A 23,815-nucleotide genomic window follows, 5' to 3' on the forward strand; every position below is an offset into this window, starting at 1 on the left:
GGATCCTACCGTCCAGTTTGATTCAGTTTCAATGGAACGAACCTACAACCGTACAACCATCAAAACATTTGGTACATCAATCACTGCATGCAACTGTTATTCAAGGTTACAATAGGTAACAATAATTGTTCATGACAATCAGCAAAAGATGTAGAGTTCATATAATTAGACCTATGCATTCTAGGGTTAAATAAAACAATATTATGTAATATTTTCATGCTTTTTTATTAAAACGTTCTTGTATGGATTATCGATCATCATACCATTCATGTTTTCACACAACCTGTACATAATTACAGAAATGAAAACAATTATATAACTATTACTTATTATTATTTAGTAAAATCTCCCATACACGTATTTGGTGTTCAGATTTTTTATTTTGAAAACTTGCGATATAAGTTATGTCATGTATGAATATTTAGATATTGTCTTTCGCTCAGTCAATCCGAAATTAGCAATTAACATTCGAATTTCCATATTATATAATGAAAACACTAAAAATTCGCATTGAAACTACATACCGATCCAAAACCTATCAAATAATTTCTCAAACGAGAGCTGCCTTGTTAGGGACTGACCGTTAATTTTGTTTCAATGCAATAATACAAAATATCTATGACAGAGACAACCACAATATTAAATTGTCATCATGCAATTCACATTTACTTCAAATATTAAAATATATTATTTTACCATTCATTTGTTAATTTTTATTTTATTATTATTAAGCCGACAGATTTTACCAATAATTACAATGAGAACAAATGTACAATGAAACAAGAACAATGAGAACAATAATTATGTTCACATTTAAAAAGATGTCTTGTCATGGAATATCCAACAAAGCAGCTAAGATCCGATTGATACTTGTCGGTGAATGGTTGATAAATCGTTCTGGAATTACATACAGTATTGTGTTATGCCAATCTATTTCACATGTTACATAGTTATTTGTCAATTTTCTGATGGAATATTCACACTTCGATTTGTTATATTCAGAACTTTACATTTACAAACTCAACAAAGCCATTTACCATTTGAAATATTTCTCATACATTTAACTTAACAATCGTGACAGGTTTGATTTTTGGTAGAGTACAAAATTTAAACAATAATTGTTAGTGAATGCCAACAGGACACTGAGCTAGTAAATAATAAAATTACTGTACATCTATAATAATTAATGTCAGTATTTTCTGTCAATATTGTGCTTAGAATGCTACGCAACGATATATCATTGTTTTTGATAATGGCGAGGAATGCTAACAACGACCATTGTTTTTTCTGTAATGTTTAGAAGTCTTCATTGGCATTAACTGTTTCACTTAGTTCGGAACTCCTTTCCTATTTCTTCTCAATGTCATGTAATTAGATGATAGCTTTTTCTCAAATAACCAACCATATCCAACAATTGCGCAACTCCATACTCTTTTATAGCCTGACGATCTTTGGTGTTTTTGCTCCCCTATAGCAAAAAAATGACGTACAGTAGTTAGAGATTGAATCTGACAGCATCCAAAATTTTATCCCCCACTTATGATGTTTTTTGTTTGGCAAGTATTGTAGAAGTTCTGTATGGTTTTATGTTACCAACAAGGGATTCAACAATGGAAATATACTGATGTGGCGTATTATCATGTCGGAAGAGAGTATTGGCATGATCAATGGCTGAAATTTTGCACACGGTCATATTTTTGATGATATTGAGCACGAGCGTCAACCTGGTCCGTACCGCCCACTAGTGGGCGGTACGGCTTTCGTGGTGAGCGGTGGGCAATTTTTGCTTTTACCCCAAAATCTTTGAAAATTTTGCTTCACAATTTTTGTTTTTCGGCATAGCTTCACCCATGGACTAAACACATTGTGATCGGATTAACTTTTTTCATTGCTACATTTAGAAAGTAACACGTGCCTAATTACAATTTCGTCCAAACATCGAACCAAACGCAGACTGAAATGATTGCTTTATCTTTGCGAAAAGTGGTAAGATAATGCTCACAGATGTGCAGCTGTTTTGTGCGAGGACAGTGAGCAATTTATCAGGCTACTTTTACACACAGAAGTTCATTGGCTCTCTAAAGGTGCATGCCTGTCTCGCTTTGTAGCATTATGTGACAGTATTATGCAGCTTTTAGAGGAAAATCACGAGGGGGATTATTCTACCAACAATTAAAAACAGTTAAGCATGATGCTTTCTATTTGGCAGATATTTTCAAATGATTTAATGAAATTAACCTGCAGCTTCAAGGTGCCACTAAAACACTTATTAGTTGTAAAAATACTATGTCCTTATTTATCGAAAAACTTGATCTTCTCCATCGTAACCTTCTGAAGAGAGAATTTTATCAATTTCCCGAATTAATATCTATAAAAGAACATATAACACCAGAAGAAATCGAAAGGTTCAGTTGCCATATCAGAGAACTTAAAATTGATATGAAAATAAGATTTAAAGACATAATTGGATGATAAATCCTTTCACCGTAAATTTGGATGAGGTTGATATAATTTATTAAGAAGAGTTGTTGGAACTGAAATATGACGAGACCAAAAATATTTTCAATAGTTCCGGAAGCCAAAAACTTTGGCAAAATAAAAAAATGTGGGAAACAATTAAAGATATTTTAATACCCTTTCCCATCAGGTTTCAGTGTGGTGAACAACATCATGACAAAACAAAGAAATCATCTGAAAATCACTGAAAGAGGAGACCTTCATTTGTTTTTAACGAAAATTGAACCAGACATAAAATATTTAGTCACACAGCATCAGGCTCAAGGTTCTCATTATTTGAATTTGATTTTTAAAATTTCAATATATGCACTCTTTTTTTGTTGCAATGAATAAAATGTTGGTTATAAAAACTTCAAATCTCCTAAATTCCTTCTAGAAATTTCCATATAATGGATTGAAATATAGTGATGTTGGTGGGCGGTAAGGAAATTTTAACCATGAAAAATAAGCAAAAGTGGACGGTAGGCATAAAAAGGTTGACGACCCCTGATTTAGAGGATATAAGATTCGTGATGCAAAAATTTTAATAACAGTAAAAACCTATCTCTAGCCATCATTTTCCCAAACCACGGAATGCACCTGGAGTTTGTGGACCAGTATGCTATATTTGGTCGTATTGTCAACCCCATCTCCATGATAATAGCCACAAAAGCCTTCATTTCTCCGAATGTTGTCGGACGCCATTTTTCAACTCTTGAATGAGTAGATACGGATGTGGAAGTTATATATTGTTGAGCATATCAATTAGTTTCCAAGACAATAAGTTCCCACAACTCTTCCATAAAAAATAACTCAAAATATGATATTGGCAACGCATCAGTCGGTGGTGGATGTTTTGGGTCCGGAATTTCTTCAAATGGTGGTATATGAAAAAATTACAGACGAAATTCACTATCAGAATCGGTAGAGCTGCTAATTCTGCCATTATTTGACCATCACTTTCGCTGTCCGTAATCATTTTGCAGGAATTTAAATTATAATCCAAATGAGGAATAATTTTCACAATGTTATGGGGAGTAAGTGTTGTTAGCCAACGCAATCAAATGGAATTAAAATAATATTTTGAAGTAACCGATTGTTTCAAATAGCTGGTAAAAATCAAAACTCCGTGTGCGGATAGTTCGCTTCACTCACGCACGTTATCGTCCTTATGAGAGTGTGAATGAGATGTTCAATTAATTTTAACGGTACATGCAGCGCGGGATATTTAATTGCCTCATTATCTATTCAAAGCGATAAATTAATTATGAAACTTATTTTCATAATATTCCGATTTTAAAGAATCAATTAGAGTGGTAACGTGTCTAAAAATAATACAATATTTTCATTTATCGACAATAATTGGTAGCAATTCTCGACCAGATTTTGAAAAAACATCCTAGCAGCCAAAGGGTTAAAATCCAGCTGGTAAAATGAAGAGGAATCATTTAAAAACCCAACAATATATTGACCAAGAAAATACTTTCATATTATCTATCATTAGCCCTGAAATAATAGTTATATTTTCAATTATTATTTATGAAATGATGTAAAATATAAAGTAATTTATCAGATTTAAAAAAAAATCATTTCCGCAACATGCCGGGTGAAAATGTTTTCATTAGTTATAAAATATTTAGAAACGAATGTTTGAAATTAAATATTACAATATAAGAGTTATTGTGAAATACAAAGGACATTTTGTTATATAAACTAATTGTATTTCCTTAAGCGATCATCATTTCAAATCATAATGGAATTCATGATGATTTTAAGCAACACAAACACAAATTATACATACTTCAGATTTTATATTTATTAGTTAAAATTAAAATGTATGGGACTAATCGAAGAGTTGAATATTAAAGAGATTCAAGTGCTTTTTTTAGTTATGTCACTTGTACCCCTACAATCATCAGCTGCTCAATTTTATAATTGATATTGCTTAATACAGAAACTTTCATAATAAATACTTCACACTAAAAATGTAATTCACTGGGTAATTTTATTGTTAAATACAAAAAATCGCTATCTTTGTTGCCAACACCACCCCCATCATTACAAAAATCCAAACGGAATATCACACAAGTGTCTAAAATATCTGAAATCAATCATAACCGTCAATTAAATAATTTCAATATGCAACATCCAAAATTAATAAAGATTGTCTACATACATCTTCCACACATTTTGGCTTTTCAAATCATGAATGATAAATTATTTCAATCTGGTGGAAATATATGAAATATCGGCGAAATGTTGGCAACGTGTAAATGTAAGCCTGTAGGCTGTACTTTACCAAAGATCCGTTTTCATGTTATATCCTATAATGTGGCACCGGACTTAGAGTTTGTTTATAAAGATCGAACTGGGTCGAAGATATTTTATCGTTAAAGAATTACAAATTATCATAATTAAGAGAGTTGTTCTTATTCAAGATCAGGTATTTCATCGTCATCAGAATCCGGCTCAATGTCATCAAAAGAAGGTTTTCCTCCCATATCTGGAAAAAAAAATTAGACGACATTAGATATGGGTGATGTTAATTAGAAGTTTACACAGAATATCATCTGCTTTACATAACATGTAATTACTTGATAATTGTACAGTAGAACCTCGATAATTCGACAAACGATAAATCGAATTTCGCCGTTTTTCGAATTTTTCGTCAACTTTAACCCCCAAGAATCATTTTTCATACAAAAAGTTCGTTATAAATCGAAATATTCGTTGTTTCGTATTTCGAAATGGAATTTGGTCCCAAAGGCCATTTTCATCCATATAAATCGAAATAAATAATAGTAAAATACTTATTTTCTTAGAAAGTAATAAATTTAATGACTGCAATTAAGTAGGCAAACATCTGCAAATTTACTGATGGGAGACCCAAAGTTTAAGTTGTGGAAATACCCAAAAACTCCTAACGTACTATGACACAAATGACTAATCCATGCATCAATATTATTATTGCAGTGAATGTCAATCAAGGTTCATGTACTTGTCATTCATGTAAATTCAGAATCCATTATTTTATTAATGTGAAAATCATGTTGTTTTTTTTACAAGGTAATCTTAGCACATAGCCATTAAATGGTTTTCAGTAAAAAAAAAAAAAACATTTATTCACGAAATTTCGTAATTATTAAGTAACTAACTTGTGTCATTTTTTTATAACTGACAGAATTACGTTTTTAATATGTATTTTAATAAACAATGAGTTTGTTTTCTTTTTAAATTTAGGTTGATAACAACTGAATGTTTAGATTAAACTGGCAATAATGAATACACAGTGACCCTTTGATTGACAGGACTACCTAGTTCACTATTTGACTTAATGAGTTCACTTGACATTTTTATTATTGTTTATAGAATATTAAAGAATTTTATTTTAAATACAATACACACCTACATAGCGAGGGCTTAGTGCCAAACAACACTATCTACAAAAGTGCAACTTTACAGGAGATCCAAAAATCGTTATTTTAGATTCTTGTAACTCAACAAGGGAAATGTTTATTTAAAACCTAATGTTAATATTTTATAATTTATTGTGTATTGTACATTTATTTTGCTTATGATGATGTTAAAATTTATAGGGATAGTTTTTAAAAAATATGAAAACAAGGGTAACTTATGTAGTTAGCGTTAAACTTTACTGACGATTTAATAAGAAATTAGAAAAGATTGACATAACGTTGTTTGACTATCATGTAGCCGTAAATTTAAAATAACGTTATCTCAAAAAAAAAAAAAAAAAAACACTTTTTTGTAGATAACGTTGTCTGACTTTAAGCACTTGAAGCACCTATTAGGTATCCGTTTTTACTGTGAATTTGTATGAATCTGGATTAGATTTTCGTAAGGAACAACATTCTTATTTAAGAATTTTTATTCTTGGTAGGTAAGGTTCTAACTGGATGTCTGATTACTAGTGTAAAAAAGACATATTTCGAACTAGTTTACCATTGAATTACTTCACAGGTAAATACCACGTAACACTATTTTTCAATACTACATTGTCTCCATACAAATTGACGAAAAAAAATTTTTTTTCGAAAAATTCAATTTATAGCGATTTTTGCTAATTCGAAATCAAATTTTCAGGGTCCCTTGGATTTTGAATTATCGAAGTTATACTGTATTATATTCCCAAACTAAATATAAATACCAATATCTGCATGATTTCTATCAGTTAATGTAAATGCAGTATGCATGTGTCCAATCTAAATCTATGCAAATATTCAACTCATATAGTATATTTGATATATATTTCTAGCGGAAAAATACGAAGCTTGCATTTTGAGACATTTTTTTGATGCATCTGCTAGGTGCCTCTGGTAGGTAAAGACATTGCCTTAAGAATACCTACAAGATTCTTTATTATAAAAAATATATCTGGAATCTCACTCGGACCATTCTTTTTTCAGTTTGGTATTTTGCGCCAATTTGCGATTCTGTATTTTTACGTAAGCCGCAAACAACCGATAGTATAAAAAAACGTCCTTGCATGTGTCCAGACGACAACATGTTAACATCAACTGTAATCCCTTCTACTGCATTAAGCGCCTGTTTTCTGTGATATTGATTAAATATTAATGACCTCGCTTGGTTACCTTCCCGATGGCTCGTGTCTTCCCGTGTGAGAAGGAAAAAAACCCTCAATAAGTGCACTATGGGTACCCGCCCAATAGCGGTGAAAAAAATTATTACTATAATTATCAAATTCAAAAATAAACATGATAGTAGCACAAACCTTCTAATCCACCCATATTTCGCATCATATCTTCGAGGGATGAGAGGTTACGTCCACCTTCTCCCATGCCGCCGCCTCCACCACCACCTGTAATCATACAATGTATCCAAAAAATTAATTATGCTGCCTTGGCAATGTGAATTCTTCTCTATTCTCTTGTATGATGCAGAGCCATGGATTCAGACACAAGTAATAAGTGATAAAACTAAGGCTTTCAAGGTGTGGGTTTACTGTTTAATTCTTAGGATATCATGAAAATAAAGAATACAGTAAAACTTCGTTAATAAGAACACGGATAATTAAAAATTCGCCATAATTCGAAATTTTCGCGAAAAAAAAGTGCCTTGAACATTATTTTCATATAAAACCATACCTTTGTCCTGGCATATAAAAATATTCAACAAATCGTAATATAGTACTCTATTTCATGAGCCTGTCATTGAAAATTGTGACAGACTTTTCTTAAAACATCATAAATTACTTATTTTAAGGTAATAAAAATAATCCTGACATTTTATGACCCATTAACACACACGGAACTGGAAATGTGGTAGGCACATCTATGATCGTAATCGATATTAATGAAAAAAAAAATTTCAAAATTTTAATATTTTTCCCCCATACATTTTATAATTTGTAATTCGATTTTTTTTTCGATTTTCGATCCCATGGAATTTGTATTAACAAGGTTTTACTGTAATAATGTAGTCCTCGAAAGAATGGGTCCTATTCATTCAGAAGCAAAAACTTACAATTCTTTGGCCACATCGCATTTCTTGCCTGAAGAATATGTGTCAGTGACCAAAGCACAACAAATCATGATGAGGGATTTAGAAAAAGTATTCAACAAAAATTAATCCAGAAGAAATATAATTTTCGATGCTTTAAATATTTTCAGTGCAGTATAGGAGACATCCTTACATGAAAAAATCATATAGACCCACTATCAGGATTGACTCACCTGTACCTTAGTGATATAAGAGATAGCAACATCTCATTAGCGGCAGATTTCAGTCCCGGTGATTATTTTTTATTTTTATGGTGGTTTCATTTATAATAGTATCATAGAAAATTGGAAAAAATATTTAAAAAATAAAAATAAAAAACCAACAGTTTTCCAGAAAAATAGCCCACACAATTGTGTAGTTGGGTTAATTTTACTACCGCAATATTACTATAATATGTAGAAATTATATTAAAGTAGGGAGTAAAATTATGATAACGCGCGTGTTTGAACATGTACCTAACCGAATTTTTTTTTATTTTTTTTTAAACGGTACATGTTCAAACACGCGCGTCAATATCATTTTACTCCCTACTTCAATTATAGTTTGTCAATTTATGGCTACGGCCGTATGTTGTAGCTTAACTACTGGGGAATGACAAAAGAAATGGCGTATTTCAAAAAAACACTACCTTATTTTTAGGTCAATAATTATTATAAAGCAATCATTATTCATAAGATGTTTATCACACTTGAATGGTCAAAGACATAGCTTATAATAAGTATCTTTAGAATCATCTTCAAATGTGTTAATCTTGCCGATTTTTTGAATAATAAAATGCCTAATTCTTGTCAAATTTGGGATCACAGAGATTATCAATATAATTTTTTATCGTGAATATTTTACAAAAATTATCTCGTAATAAATTATACTAATGGTTTCATAAATGCGTTTAAAAATTAATAAACGTAAAAAATCTTAACACCACTGCACAGTTATGTACCGAAATATGACTATATTCTAAAACATTAGAGCGAGAGGTTTAAAAGAATACTATTTTATGTAACAAAAATACTTTATGCAGTCATTAAATGTTTAAAATAACTATAAAGGATAATAAGGCTTCAAAATTATATAAATAGATTATCTACAACGTTTAAGGAGTGTCCAGGATCATGGTTTGAAAATACAATAAAAACTCAATTTTGACCTACGACGAGCACGTGGGCCGTTAATATAAAATTATAGAAATAATATTTAATTCAGTATTGTACTAATAAAAGTATATTACAACAGAACCTATGTATAAATATTTTAATTGCAAAGTATATAAAGATTTCCTGAATACAAAGTTTCAACATGGAATGTATGATTTTAAAACAGTGGCTTTTTCGTAATGAAATTTTGACAGCTCAACACTCATAGAGAATAATGTGTGGCTGTCGAATACATTTTTTTCCTAACAGCCAGTGACCCACACAATCGATGTCTGCAGTGCTGGCACTATAAAATAAGACTATAGAGGTAAATTTTTATATTTTACCTCACCACACAAAACAGTTGGCCAGTTCTGTTAGGCCTAAGTCCAACCAATAAACAGCCCCCCCATCACCTTATTAAACGTCAAAAATTATGTTCGCAAACCCATGTGAATTTAGTTGAAAGCCTATTCCATATGGAAAAATCAATAATTCCTTTAGATTTCAGTATACACTTCAAGTGCAGCATCGTGATGAATCTTCCGTGAGGAAAGTAGATATTGAGGTACCCTTCGGTTAAGTTTTGGGTCAGTTATTAGCCAATGTCATTCTAAAATTACATAATATTTATAATGACATACTTATGAATCAAATAATAAATAGTTTAAAAATGAATATACAATGGAGTCCTTACCCATTTCATCGCCACTGTCATTTTCATCTTGCATTTTGTTAAAGTCAACTTTCAACCAATGGAGTTTTTTCTTATCTTTAGTTAGTGACGGCCAGAATCCAGCTTTTTTATTTTCCTACAGAATAAAAATAGACACAATTAACAAGAAGAACATTTATTACCTCCCAAACACCACATGAACCAATATTTAGCATTATAATTATCAAGGAACTAAGAGCGAAACCACACGGACGCTGCATACGTACTATGTCGCGAGGCCGCTGTATTCCGACTGCGAATGGGAGTGAGTACACAACAGCGGTGCGTTCTCACTTCCGCTCGCAGTCGGAATACAGCGGTCTCGCCGTGTGGTTTCGCTCTAAGAACCCTGTGGGCACAAATGACAACTAGGTTAATCACATTGCTTATAATATATGTATGAAAACAGATTCACATGGGCGCATGGAAGAAAATGGGTCTCCGAATCATTTGACTTTTATTATAAAGTAACAATGGCACATACAATACATCTCATATTTCAAATTCGTGCTATTCCTAATTTTCAATTAACTGGCGTGATGTTTGTTATTTTCATACCATAATATTTACCTAAAGTGCTAAACAGCAGTGACTTGCTTGCATGGTTTAACGACTTGCCTGCGCGATATAGATTTTTACAGCACTTTTTGTTTTCCGTTTTCCCGTCCATACGTACGGGTTTCCCGATAGAAACCGGTTTGCGCAAGTAACATTGTCATAAAGCATGAGCGTCTAGCCGGCGCTTAATGTTAATTTTAAACTAACTTGCATCCCCACTCCTAAAAATATATCATCAGAAGAAATGAAACCACTAGTTTGACATTTCAAATGGTTTGTCCTGCCCTCAAATGTTTTTTTTTTATATCGAATCTTGTGTTAAGACACTTTACTGATTTTATTATGATGATTGGAATTGGGTAAATACTGTAAATCGACTGTTACAGCACAATAATGGTTTTTTGAGTGTGAAAATAAAACAAGCTTATCTTAAAAACCAGTTTTTCAATGTAGTCTTTTACAATATTGACATATTATTATATCCATATATGTAATAAGGTATGTAAGAAAATAAAGCTCAGAAACTTCCCTTCAGGGGTTTTTAACCTTATTGCGGTAACGGGCACATTTGAGATTTCAGATAATAACAGGTGAACACCGGATTTTTATTTACACGATTAGTAAAACAATCATTTGCTGGGTAGTCTGTGATAGTATTGATTTTAATTATCTATTTTCCTGCTTCTCAACTCTGATTTAGGCGGATAATCAACATCAAAAGAACTGTAATTGGTCTTGAAATGGCGTTCAAGGTTATGTTTCTTTGTCATTGACACAACATGGTTGCATATTAAGCAAAAACATGTCTCCTTAGTTTGGATAAAACAGTAGTACTCTTTCAAACATTGTTGAAATGATATTATGTTTATTATTGTTTACTTGGATTACTCATTTTGGTGTAAAATGTTTATGAGAAAAAATCAAATACGGTTCCTTTATTTGTGGGGGAGAAATTTACAAGATAATAATATTATGTCTGATGCACCAAACAATACCGAGGGAAATAATGTCAATTATGATTTTGATCAGATTGAATAATATGATAGTGAGAATGATATTGTCCCCTCCCCCCTCTCACCCCGCAGACACTCACACCTGCAAGTCAGTACTTTATCCAGCGACTCCGATAATGATAACACAACATGAACTGGACATCGAATGATCTGCCAAGAATCAATGAATCATTTTGTGAGAATCCAGAAGACAAATAGGTATTACCACCAAAATAAAGATGAATACAAAACTGTAATAAAAACTAAAAAATTGATTAACTTGACGGTAGTAGGACTAAAATTTTTTTTTGGCCTAGTAATAATAATGGGACAAGTGAGAAAAAACAAACTTGCCAAAAAAACCACCTTTCTTTTCAAAACCAATGGCCAGAAACAGATTTATGCAATTGCTCACGTTCTTGCACTTTTCAAATAACGAATGCACCTCGACTTCTGGACAACTTTTTAAAGTAAAATTTATGGTGGATTATTAATTTTGTTTGTACACCCCTATGAAGAATCTTTCGCTTGGTGAAAGTATGATTCCGTGGTGCGAAAATTTGAAATTCGGAGCCTATGGCCAACAAAATAAATAAATAAATACTGCATTCTCGCAAGAATGTTATGCGAAGCTCAATCCAAGTATACAGTACTCTCTCAGTAATCCAAGCATCAATAAATCGTAATTAATGTCAGTCAAACATACACAAATAGTCATAAAAAATCAGTGACAAGTTCAAAAATGATTATCACAATATTTTATGTGACTCTAAAAATAAACATTTGTTGCCTAAATCTGATATGATTGCTTCATAGAAAAAATGCTGGCTAACCTGAGTGCCGCCATGACACATGCTAATCGCCGCTAGACAAGTGCGCCGATGACAAGAGGATAAACACCAGTATTCAGTCTACCCAAACCACCAATATTTTATTTACACCCCACTTTTAAATATTATTAGTTTGTTTTGATAATTAATCATGACACTATACCTACACTAAACAGAACACATAAGATCAACACGAATGTTCTACGCAATAATATTTTTTAGCACTTAAAAATTCCAATAATTATTAAGCTTTCCATGATATTGTCTAAAACACAGCTATACACAACGGCACATTGCACTTGGAACAGATATATCTTGAATACTTCCGAAACTCATGCATTCGTGATTTCGGCGACGGTTCTTGTCTTGTCTTCTGTATAATAGGTAGTTAAATGTTTCGTTTATGATTCTGTCCATTATAATATTTGAATTCAAAAAATGTTCAAAAAAATCTATTTTTTTAGATAGGTATATCTGATAAATTTGTGTGCGGGCTGACTCCAGAAAAGAAATCATCAAATTTGTGAACAACCGGCATGAAGAGCAGTAGTCCACGAAGACAGATCGTCAACATTACTATTTACTATTAACTCGCAGATAATAATGTTATTATATTATACTAGCAGCTAGACGAAAGAATGCAACCTCCAAAAGCATTCATTTTGTAAAAATGTTTTGTAAAAAACTATTCGAAATTTCGAATATTCTATTAAACAGTCAACGCACCAAATAGTTTTTCAATCACTAAAAAACAATATAACATATTATATCGTGAACTCGTATGGTTACAAACGCGTCAGTAAAATGTCTTCGGCGCACATGTACTGATTAGCGATCCGACCAATATACGTGGCAAATTTGTAATGACCCAATGAGTGATATTTTTTTAATTTGAGACATGCTCGTGAAAAATATTTATTTAAATTAAATAGAACAAAAGTTTAGGCTATACATTGACAGATCATATACAGGAGAGTGCTTTGAAGCATACCATACAAGAAAACACTGTTGATGTAATGCTTACATGATTAGTATTGGTGATAGTGATAAGTTACCGATAAATAAATTTTGCATATAGGTAGGTACTATTATCTTGTATGTTTTATTAAGTTCCCATTATTTCAGATTCATTATAATGTGATGTCTCTACCATCGACTTACTATCTATGTCATTATATAAGAGATTATTCTAGTACAGAAGAAACTAGATTATCATTCTTTCTTTCTTCCGCCCATGTCCGATCCTAATAGGATCATATGGGCCTCCACGGAGTAGAGGTTTGTATTGACAGATTTTGTCTTTTTATGAGAAATGGATGTCAGCCACTTGCTCAACCTATTAGGTCCATACCGACACCCACAAATTGAAAAACAATATGTGTACTTGCCAGACCCAGGATTCGAACCTGGGACCCACGGCGTTATAGTCCAACGGTTAAGCCGCGCGGCCACCGTAGCCCACATTATTTCTGATTATCCGGATTATTTAAAACAAACATAAGTTATTTTTCGCAAACATTTATTTTCGCGATTTAAATATTTACTTTAAATATTATCGATATGCAACCGAAAAGAAAATGATGTACTATCATTAAAAGACAAAGTGAGTATAATCAATGCTTTGAAAAGAGGTGACTCAGGACATTTTTTGTCTAATAAATATGGCATCGGCACCCTCAACGAATGGATTTAAAAAAAAAAACAAGTGAAGAAATTACAGTTTACGAATTATATAATGTCAGAGGATAGCAGCTTAGCTTGGAGCGGAAAGTTATGAAAAAATCACGAAATGAAGAAGTCGGAGTGTATTTTGACGTGGTTCATTAAAAAGCGATCATCTATGTTAATATTATGTGAAAGAGCAGGATTTTTTAACACAAGAATAAATGGAGATTCAAACTTCAAAACAAGTTCGGGTTGGATCGAAAATTTGAAGAGCGACATGATATTAGAGAAGTGGAAATTCACAGGGATTAACTTTCAGCTGACACCTTTAGCAAACACTTTATAGACAGGTTAAAGGTGTTTTTGGAGAAAAAAGAATACGATGAAGAGTTTATCTATAATGCTGAAAAACGGGTTTAAATTGAAAAAAACCAGCCAACCCAAGGCCTGAACAAAAACGATGCATGAGTGCGAGTGAGAAAGTATTCGGCACCCTTACGATCTCTGAGACACGCGCTAGAGTAAGATAAAAGGTCTACACATGTGTTGGTTAGTTTCCAACAATGTCGCTGGCAAATCGTGGTGAAAAGCTTCAGAAAGCATCCATAACCGCGAGCTCGTGTTGCTACAATTGCATTTTTTTGTGGTAAACATAAAGTCAGTGGTAAATATTTTTAGTTAATTAAGTAGAAAAGATGGTTCTGTGTGTTGTCTTAAAATGTGGTAGCCGTACTGATAAGCAAGAAGATGGTATTACGTTTCATAGGTAAGTTGATACATGTTCGTGATAATTTATTTGTATATTATTATATATTTTAATATCAAGTGACCTAGTGTTTTTTTCGAAATAACTTTAATTATGCATATCTTTATCGAATGGTTGCATTTTCACCGCTTAACAATACTATATAATGTAAAAAAATAGAAAATTATATTTTAATGCTGAACGTCTAGTGCGAGCACTTTGGGCGAGCACTAGCGAAATGATTATTCATAGGCGTCCGCAAAAAGTGGGTATGTGGTTAAAATTGAAGTAACAAAAAACTGAAAAAAATATTAGTAAAGATTACCTGTAGTAGGCAATCATTTTATTGTTTTGCTAAAGAAATGGAATTTAGTATACATGTTGAAAAACTCCCGAGGAATAATCGATTTAGTGCCCTGTTTGTTAACATTTTTGCTTCGTGATTTCCTAAATGTAATTGGTTTATGAATGTTATTGTAATGTTGCTCCCTAATGGATTACAGATTCCCAAAATATGAACCAAAAAGGCAGAATTGGATAAATCAAATACATCGTGTCAATCCTTCCAGCTGGGCTCCGACTTCCAGTAGTTGTATTTGTTCCAAACATTTCGAAGCGGCATATCTTAAAAGAACGAAAAAAAGGGTATGCTTAACGTATGACGCATTGCCCACGCAATTTGAAGGATTGAAACATTTTTTGAGGGTAAGTAATTTGAACAAAGAGGTTTCATAATATATAATTTAAACGAATTACAATAAAATACCAGTTAAATGTGGCAAACCGCTTGAACGAAAATACAAAAATAGATAAAACATACCTACTGGCATGATTCATTCTTCTATTTTCTATTATTATTATTATTATTATCAATATCATTGACAATATTTTGTAGTTAGTGAAATTTATAATATGCGGAAAAAATATCTAAGATTTTTTCTACCTGGACTATAGTAGTAATGGTAATTTAGATAATGGGCTATAGAATGATTTAAACCTATTGTATAATTAGGGAAAGTAGGTAGGTATTGAGTGAATTTCTGAGAAGGATATCATTGCCATTATTATTGGCTGAAGGGTTACTATATTAGCATTTAATGTGGAGGTTCCCGGATTCGACTCTAGGGTCTGGAAAATTTTACATGTTATGTACCAGGGCTTTGAACAGTTATTTTTTCGTTCCGGTTCAAGTAAAAAAATATAATATATCGGCTCTATTTCGGTTTTCGTTCCAACAACAATTACGGGCTTAATTTACAAAGCCATGTTATATGAGTATGGACCTGATACGTTACAAGAGGCTAACATCGATTTCTCATAAAAAAAACCTGTTGATATAACATCCACTCTGTGATCTTTTAGGATCGAACATGGTATAAAATATAATTATATAAAGTATACCTACATATGTATTTAATTTCAGGTCTCGAAGCCACGTCCGATACAAGCATCCGAAAATACCCCAAGGAAAAAAAAAATGCGAAAGCTCATCAAAAATATGGAGGAGATTATCAAAAGACAAAACATGTCGGAAAACCGTGTAAAAGCATTAGCATCGGCAAGGCTGCGTAGACTAAAAAATATTCAAGCTGTTAAAAGACGACTTTTAAAAAAAGTCGTCACATTTAAAACAATAATTAATTCTTTAAGGTTAAAACAATTGGTTTTAGAAGAAAATTTAGAACTTTTAACTTCACTCGAGGGGAATAAAGATTTTTTGATCGCGAGCACGGGCCATACGTCTAAAAAACAATACAGTCCCGAGTTACGTAAATTTGCATTAACCCTTGCACTTTTATTCACCTAGAGCTTATTCGTATGTTCGAAGTCAATTCTCCACACGCTTACCTCATCCAAAAACATTATCACGCTGGTATACGGCTCTTGATTGCCAACCGGGGTCTACAAAAGAAGCTTTTGATGCCATACGCTTAAAATCATCAGCATCGAAAAAAAGGTTGAAAGGAGTGTTAATTTTTGATGAAATGGCGATTAGGAAGCATCTGGAATGGGATGGAAAATTATACCATGGTCATGTAAATGTAGGGAATAATTTAGAGGGAGACTGCGTGCCCATGGCAAAGGAATGTCTTACGTTTCTAGTGAGTTGCCTTAATGACTCATGGAAGATTCCTGTAGGGTATTTTTTAATTGATGGCATAACCGGCTTACAAAAAAGTGCGTTGGTAAGAAATTGCCTTGATCTTCTAAAAGATTGCGACATAGATATTGTAGCATTAACTTTCGATGGCGCAACAACAAACACAGCAATGCTTAAAGATTTAGGATGTAATTTTTCTGACGAAAATAACTTTAAGACCACCTTTCGGCATAGCGAACAAGATATAGCAGTATTTTTTGATCCATGCCATAATATAAAACTGATAAGGAATGCACTTGGCGAAAAAAAAGTTATAATTGATAAAGACGGGGGTATTGTAGATTGGAAATACATCGAAAAGCTCCATGATCTACAAGAAAAAGAAGGATTACACATTGCAAATAAATTACGTGCATTGCACATATCGTTTTTCCGCCAAAAAACGAAAGTTAAATTAGCTACGCAGTTATTAAGCAACTCGGTTGCTGACGCTATTGATTTTTGTAGAAATACACTGAAGTTGCCAGATTTTGAAAATAGCCAGTCAACTTCCACTTTTATAAGATATTTTAATAATTTATTTGATATTCTTAATTCTCGCAATTTACATGCAATGGGGTGGAAAAAACCTCTCAATTCCAAAAATTATGATGAGAATTTAAAATACTTTTCAGAAATAATAACATACATAAATGGTTTGAGATGGCCGAATGGGTCTCAAGTGATAGCATCGGCAAAAAAAACAGGGTTTCTGGGGTTTAAAATATGTATAAAATCGTTAATTCACCTTTACCAAATGATAATTGTTCCTAACCCGAATATATCATTTATATGCACGTATAAAATCAGTCAAGACCATATTGAATTGTTTTTTGGTGCTGTCCGATCCCAGGGCGGTTTTAATAATAATCCAACCGCTAGACAATTCCGAAGCGCATATAGGAAACTCTTAGTACATGCAGAAATAAATCATCTAGGTAATGGAAACTGTGTCGCATTAGACCAAATAAATATTTTAAATGGTCTGAATCTTTCTAGTGAGAATGTGATTAATTATTCTTGTCCAAAAAGATCGCTAGTAGACCCACCTGATGATGATTGTGAGCAACCGTCTTTTGATGAAAGTACAATGCTTGATCTAAGTACGCTCACGCAATATTCCGAAGACATTGTTGGATACATTGCTGGATTTGTCGTCAGAAAAGTTAGCAGAATAATAGTATGCGAGAGATGCTTGCAAGTTTTGGATGCTAGTGATCGTAAAAATGCTCTAAATTCTTACTTAATAGCTAAAAAAGACGTAGGCGGCTTACGGTATCCTTCTCAGGATGTTGTCTATATTTGTAAATATAGTGAACTAGTTTTTAAGAAATATGTAAAGCTGTATTCTGCAAATACTATTGGGAAATATTTTGAAAAAATGACGATTGAAGTTTTAAGCCACTTTGTACACACAGATATTTTTAAAGGATTAAAAGATCACATGACAGATCAATCGCCGCTACAAAACCACGTGGTATTCCTAATAAAACTAATAATCCAAAAGTGCTTAACTGTAAGAACACACTACATAACAAGTAAACTTAATGAACCGACTGAAAAAATAAGAAATTTCTACAATAAAATAGTATTATTTAAAGGTCAATAGTTATTACGTAGTTAGGCAGTTTTCATTAAAAGATGATCCCGAGTTCTAGGTGGTTTAACAGATTTTTGTAGATGCTTTTAAATTGGTAACCATTGGTATTGTTATTAAAGCCACCTTGATTCCTAATATTGCCAATAATAAATAACTCAATATGTTCCTGGCTTAGCCTGTACGTGTGAATGTACTTCAAATATTTTTCATTTTTTTACTAAATCATTATAGAAGGCCTTAAAACTATTTATACATACATATAATAAATCATATGAATCTTGTTTTTTCCTGCTTATATTTTTTTCTGATTTTGTATACTTTTCCTGCTTAACATTATTTATCTTAACTATTTTCTTTGTTCCCATTGATATTTTAAATATTTTATGTAGTCCAAAGCCTGATCTAAAAATGTAAAAATCTCAATTTTATTAATATGAGTAATATGACGTTTGAATACCCTTTGCCTAAAATTCCGAGAATTAAATAGATCGAAGAAATTGTTGACCAGGGTGATGTATTTGTATGTATCTTTAGAAGTATTCCAACACAGTTCAATTGCTTTAGAAATTTTTAAAACCGCTAACTAAAAAATATCCCACTGACAGTTTTCATTCCTCGTTGATACAAACTGGCAACAAGACATTGCTAGTTGTTGGCAAGCACTCTCCACTTCCATCTGCATATTTACGAATCTCGCGTATTTCTTGCCATCCCATATCTTTCGATGTCGAATGGCCATTTAGTTAGGTAGGCGATTTGCTACGTGTGATACGGGCTGTTCCCTTCGTAGTCGCTTCTGTGCTGAACATCAAAAAGTTAACGTTTATGTTGTCGGACTATAGTGTAGAGGAGTGTGGCACGTACGTGTCGAATATGCATCGAATATATTTGTAGGCCGACAGTGAATACAAAACTATGTTTAATGCAAATTGATGTAAGGCTGTTTGGTACTTTTTGAAAGGTCTTTTCCGATTTTTTATTTATTTTAAAGGCACTGAAAAGTTCTGCAGTTTCTGCATTGCTAGACAATTATTTTGAAACTAGATCTTCTCTCAAATAACACTTTTTTGTCATGTTTATAATTATATTATATTATATCGGACATAATAAAGAAGGTCTATCGTATCGCTTGCCAAAATGGAAAGAGTTCTAGGATAATAATATAATATGTATTTTGTTATTTGTTGTTCTATTTCAGGTATGTGCAAACTTTTTGGATTAAGGGCTAAGTTAGGAATATAAAATGAACGGCGGGCCGCAAGTAAAATATTATTTTCTGGACACACGTTATTCGTTATCATGAAAAAAGAATTTCAACATAAAAAAATAAATAATTCTTTAACGCATTCGCTGCTGAAGAGATAATGAGATTTTAATTGCCCCCTTTAAAATGCACGTTAATTACATCGATCGGCCGCCTGGTCATTACGCGCCGTGTGCGTCTTCCGCGTTCAAAGTATTATAGCCAACAATTTAATGAGAAGAATGAATAAGAACTGTTTTATATTCTTCAGCATCCTTTTAATTTCAGATGTTAATTTTTAAGATTCTTAAAACTGCTTGTAAATGTTTATCAGTGATGTTTGATTGTAAAGAGTTTGTATTGATAATCATCCTAATTGAAATTGTTTGTTCACATAATTATATAAGTTGATCTAGAAATGACCAACATTTTTCGATCAGAATCTTTATTTAAGTTGTTCTAATTTGTCCGAATTAAGAGTGTTGTAAAATTTGCAGATATCTTCTCGACGGTGCAATTTATGTATTTATAAAATTTTATTTTTAACAAAGCGTTAAATGTAGAAAAAAGTATTTTTTTTCAAAAATACGATTAAAACTCGCGGGTCCCGCAGAAAAACTTGGCGGGCCGCTTGCCCAGACCTGTTCTATATAATCCAAATATTATAATTTGTATAGGTTTTTTTTGCACGTCCTTCAACTTGTGTTTTAATAATCTGAATTTTTCAAAGTGATTTTCTTTGATCCATATTTTGTATTCGATTCGCTATTGTGCATGTCAAGGCCTGAACAAAAACGATGCATGAGTGCGAGTGAGAAAGTATTCGGCACCCTTACAATCTCTGCGACACGCGCTAGAGTAAGATAAAAGGTCTACTAGCTACAAGCCAGTTTCCAATAGTATCGCCATCAAATTGGGGCGAAACGCTTCACATAGCGTCGATAACTTGCAAGCTCGTGTTGCTAAAATTGATAATTTTTGTGTTAAACATAAAGTCAGTGGTAAATATTTTTGGTTAATTAAGTAGAAAAGATGGTTCTGTGTGTTGTCTTAAAATATGGTAGCCGTACTGATAAGCAAGAAGATGGTATTACGTTTCATAAGTAAGTTGATACATGTTCGTGATAATTTATTTGTATTTTATTATATATTTTAATATCAGTGACCTAGTGTTTCTTTAAAATAACTTAAATTATGGATATCTTTATCTAATGGTTGCATTTTGACCGCTTAAAAATACTATATAACGTAAAAAAAATGGAAAATTATATTTTAATTCTGAGCGTCTAGTGCGAGCACTTTGGGCGAGCACTAGCAAAATGGTCTATGGTCTCGAACATTTGTAGACGAATGCGTTCGCTCGCTCACAAACCAAACGCAAGGCACGCGGCTTCATTTAGCAATGCAACGGGTGGCGTCTAGATGTATCTATAGTCTAAGGTGCATGTCTATTTATATACTCTGTAGGTATATATTTTTAGATGATGTGATTTCATACCTTTGAATTATTGATACTTGTAAATTAATATGATAATTTGTCAGTTTAATATTGATTATACTCATGTACCTACTTAGTTATTTACTTTGTTAATTTTAATGTAAGTACCATATTATTATGATAATTAAATAATAATACATTTTGAAGTTTCTGTATTTATTATATTGAAGATATCCACCAATGAACATCAATGAATATTAATAATACTCCGTTTCTCCCGCACGCCTATGGTCTCGAACGTTTGTATTCGTATATGTCCACTCACTCACACAACCAAACACACGGCAAGCAGCTTCACGTACCAAGGCAATGTGAAGCGTCTATCTGTATCTATTGTCTAAGAGCCAACCAATCTTTTACATCAAGACGTGAAATACTGCACTGGGGTACTAATTGCGTTAACGTGGATGAAATTGAGATGCAAACAATCGTGGATTCCAAATTTTGAATGATGAGGAAATAATTGAGGAAATATCTGCCTCAGAGGAACAAGATCAAGAAGACAAAGAGGAGATTCCCGAAGTGGAAATATTGGTCCTACACATTCTAAAGCTTTTCAATACTTATGTGTCGCCATGTAGAACAATGTAACTCAAGACAACTTATATGTCTTAAAATTATTTGTGACTTGACAGCTTCGAAAAGGACAGCTACCTTAAAGCAAAAATCAATAGGTAATTGAATTTCTTACTAAAAAAATAATTTTAAGTTGAAGCCATGTAAATAGTATGTATATTAATAAAAATTGTTCATACAAAATGTACTTTTCATTCCTTAATAATTATGATTTTTTTTTGATTATCCAGATTTTAACCTTCATCCCCAATTAGTCCGGATAATCCAGGTTCGACTGTACTGGGTTATCAAAGTAATGTAATAAAAAAAAAACAATTGAATTTAAAAATAAAATTGTATTGACCAAAGGATTTAGAAGTGCATGCAGTGTTCGAAATGGAATATTTTACAAAATGAATGCTTAATACGTATTCCAAAAATAAACCATTTCTATCAATTTCTTATATAAACCATGTGCCATTCCATTCATTTCCAATCCAATGGTGCAATCCAGCACTGGTGAGTACATCACTCTCAAATAGCCATAAGTTCCCAAGTATGATTTTTACCCTTACCCTATAATGCATACATATGAGCGTGAGTTCAAACAAAAGTTACACAGTTTGAGATTTCCTGGATGCTATAAAAAAAAATTATTATGACTAATATTTTCTCAATAACCACATAAACCATGTTTTTTTTATTTATAATTGATATATCAAATTTTATAGTAGGTATAATCTATTCTTATCGAGTAACAGAAATGAAATAGAATTTTTATAAAGTAATCAAAAAAAAAATCGTATAGTGTCAAGGTATTCAAGAATATTATTCAATTCACGAAATCGCACTAGAATTCGATACAGTATCGAGGACTAACTGATATGGGAATGAAGAAATTTCAAAAAATAAATTTCAAAGCACTAAACCATTATAATAATATTTATTCGTGTATTTTTCCACCATCCTACCAAAAGAACAGTGGGCATTCATTGTTTGTTAGTCAAATCATAAACATTACAAAATTCATAATGTAATGTGATATATGAATCATAAAATAACTAAAAGAAATATCAGAACTTTAAATGTCTCATAAAAATAGTATTTTATTACTTTTATGACCCTCTTGGTCTGTAGTTGGACAGCAAGAGCAATTATGACTTGTGAGTTATTAGGGATATGACACAATTATAAACTAGTGACACTAAAATAAATACTAGTCACACCTAACACAGAGCGAATATAGTGCTTTGTCTGCACTAGATGAAATATGACGGAAAAATTGGAATAAATCGTAAATTTGGTTCCAAACTTTTGGCCGATGGGATCGGCCCAGATGAAGTTTTCGCATAGGTATGGTGGGCCGAAATATCGGCCGAATAGGAGTAAAAGGGTTAAATGCAAAGATTCATTGCATTTTTTTACTATACTGTTCTATAATTTCACAATAGGTGTTTCATTATTTTTATACACAACACTATATTTCCCAACCCAAGAATTATGTCAAATTAATAAAAATATTTTTTTTTTTTCAAAATATATTCGCAAATTCGATAATGCCAGCAAAATATGAAAAATAAAAAAAAATTTAATTAGCAAAAAACATCTGATTTGTTCAGTTTGATACCCAATGTGCAACACTAAATTATAAAAGAAATCAAATCCGCAGGTATATTGAATGTAGTCTTGCAATTAGGTTGCATTATGACGACAGTGAAAGAAGTAAAAGCTATCTCAATGAGCCAAACATAATATACCCCAAACCGAGTATATAAATAAAAGACTGTAAAAATACACAGAGACTGGGATTGATTGATAATTAATGAATTGGCATTTTATTTTTCCAATAATAATTGTCGATAATTGAAGAAGTTCTTTCTCAAAACAATGTCTGAGGGTTTGGGTTTGCTATGAATAATTCTTAGGAATCCCTCCGACCTGCTTCAAACAAAAACACTTAATATGTTAGGAGCTACCTTCATATCTGCATGGGATACCATCACAAATTAATAGTTCAACATTACAGCCTTTAACTACTGCATTCCCAATGAATAAGAGATATATGACTAGCATTTGTACAATGTGGACCAAGAATTACTGCTCA

At 32.2% G+C, this 23,815-nt stretch overlaps 1 protein-coding gene across 1 annotated transcript in view; it reads right to left on the minus strand.

Annotated features, from left to right (window-relative positions):
- Positions 1–201: 201 nt before the first annotated feature.
- LOC147079623 (prostaglandin E synthase 3-like) overlaps positions 202–23,815 on the minus strand; it is a 35,995-nt gene continuing 12,381 nt past the window's right edge. Inside the window, exons 4-6 of the mRNA XM_085942590.1 lie at positions 9,868–9,982; positions 7,250–7,336; positions 202–4,999 (exon numbers count right to left, since the gene is read on the minus strand). Coding sequence (XP_085798716.1) covers positions 4,926–4,999; positions 7,250–7,336; positions 9,868–9,982 — 276 coding nt within the window. The 3' untranslated portion in view covers positions 202–4,925. The remainder of the gene's footprint in view (positions 5,000–7,249; positions 7,337–9,867; positions 9,983–23,815) is intronic.

The sequence above is a fragment of the Rhyacophila brunnea genome, unplaced genomic scaffold, assembly GCF_057557595.1.
Source record: "Rhyacophila brunnea isolate RB1 unplaced genomic scaffold, BYU_Rbru_1.0 scaffold_1, whole genome shotgun sequence".
In the NCBI taxonomy this organism is placed as follows: domain Eukaryota; kingdom Metazoa; phylum Arthropoda; class Insecta; order Trichoptera; family Rhyacophilidae; genus Rhyacophila; species Rhyacophila brunnea.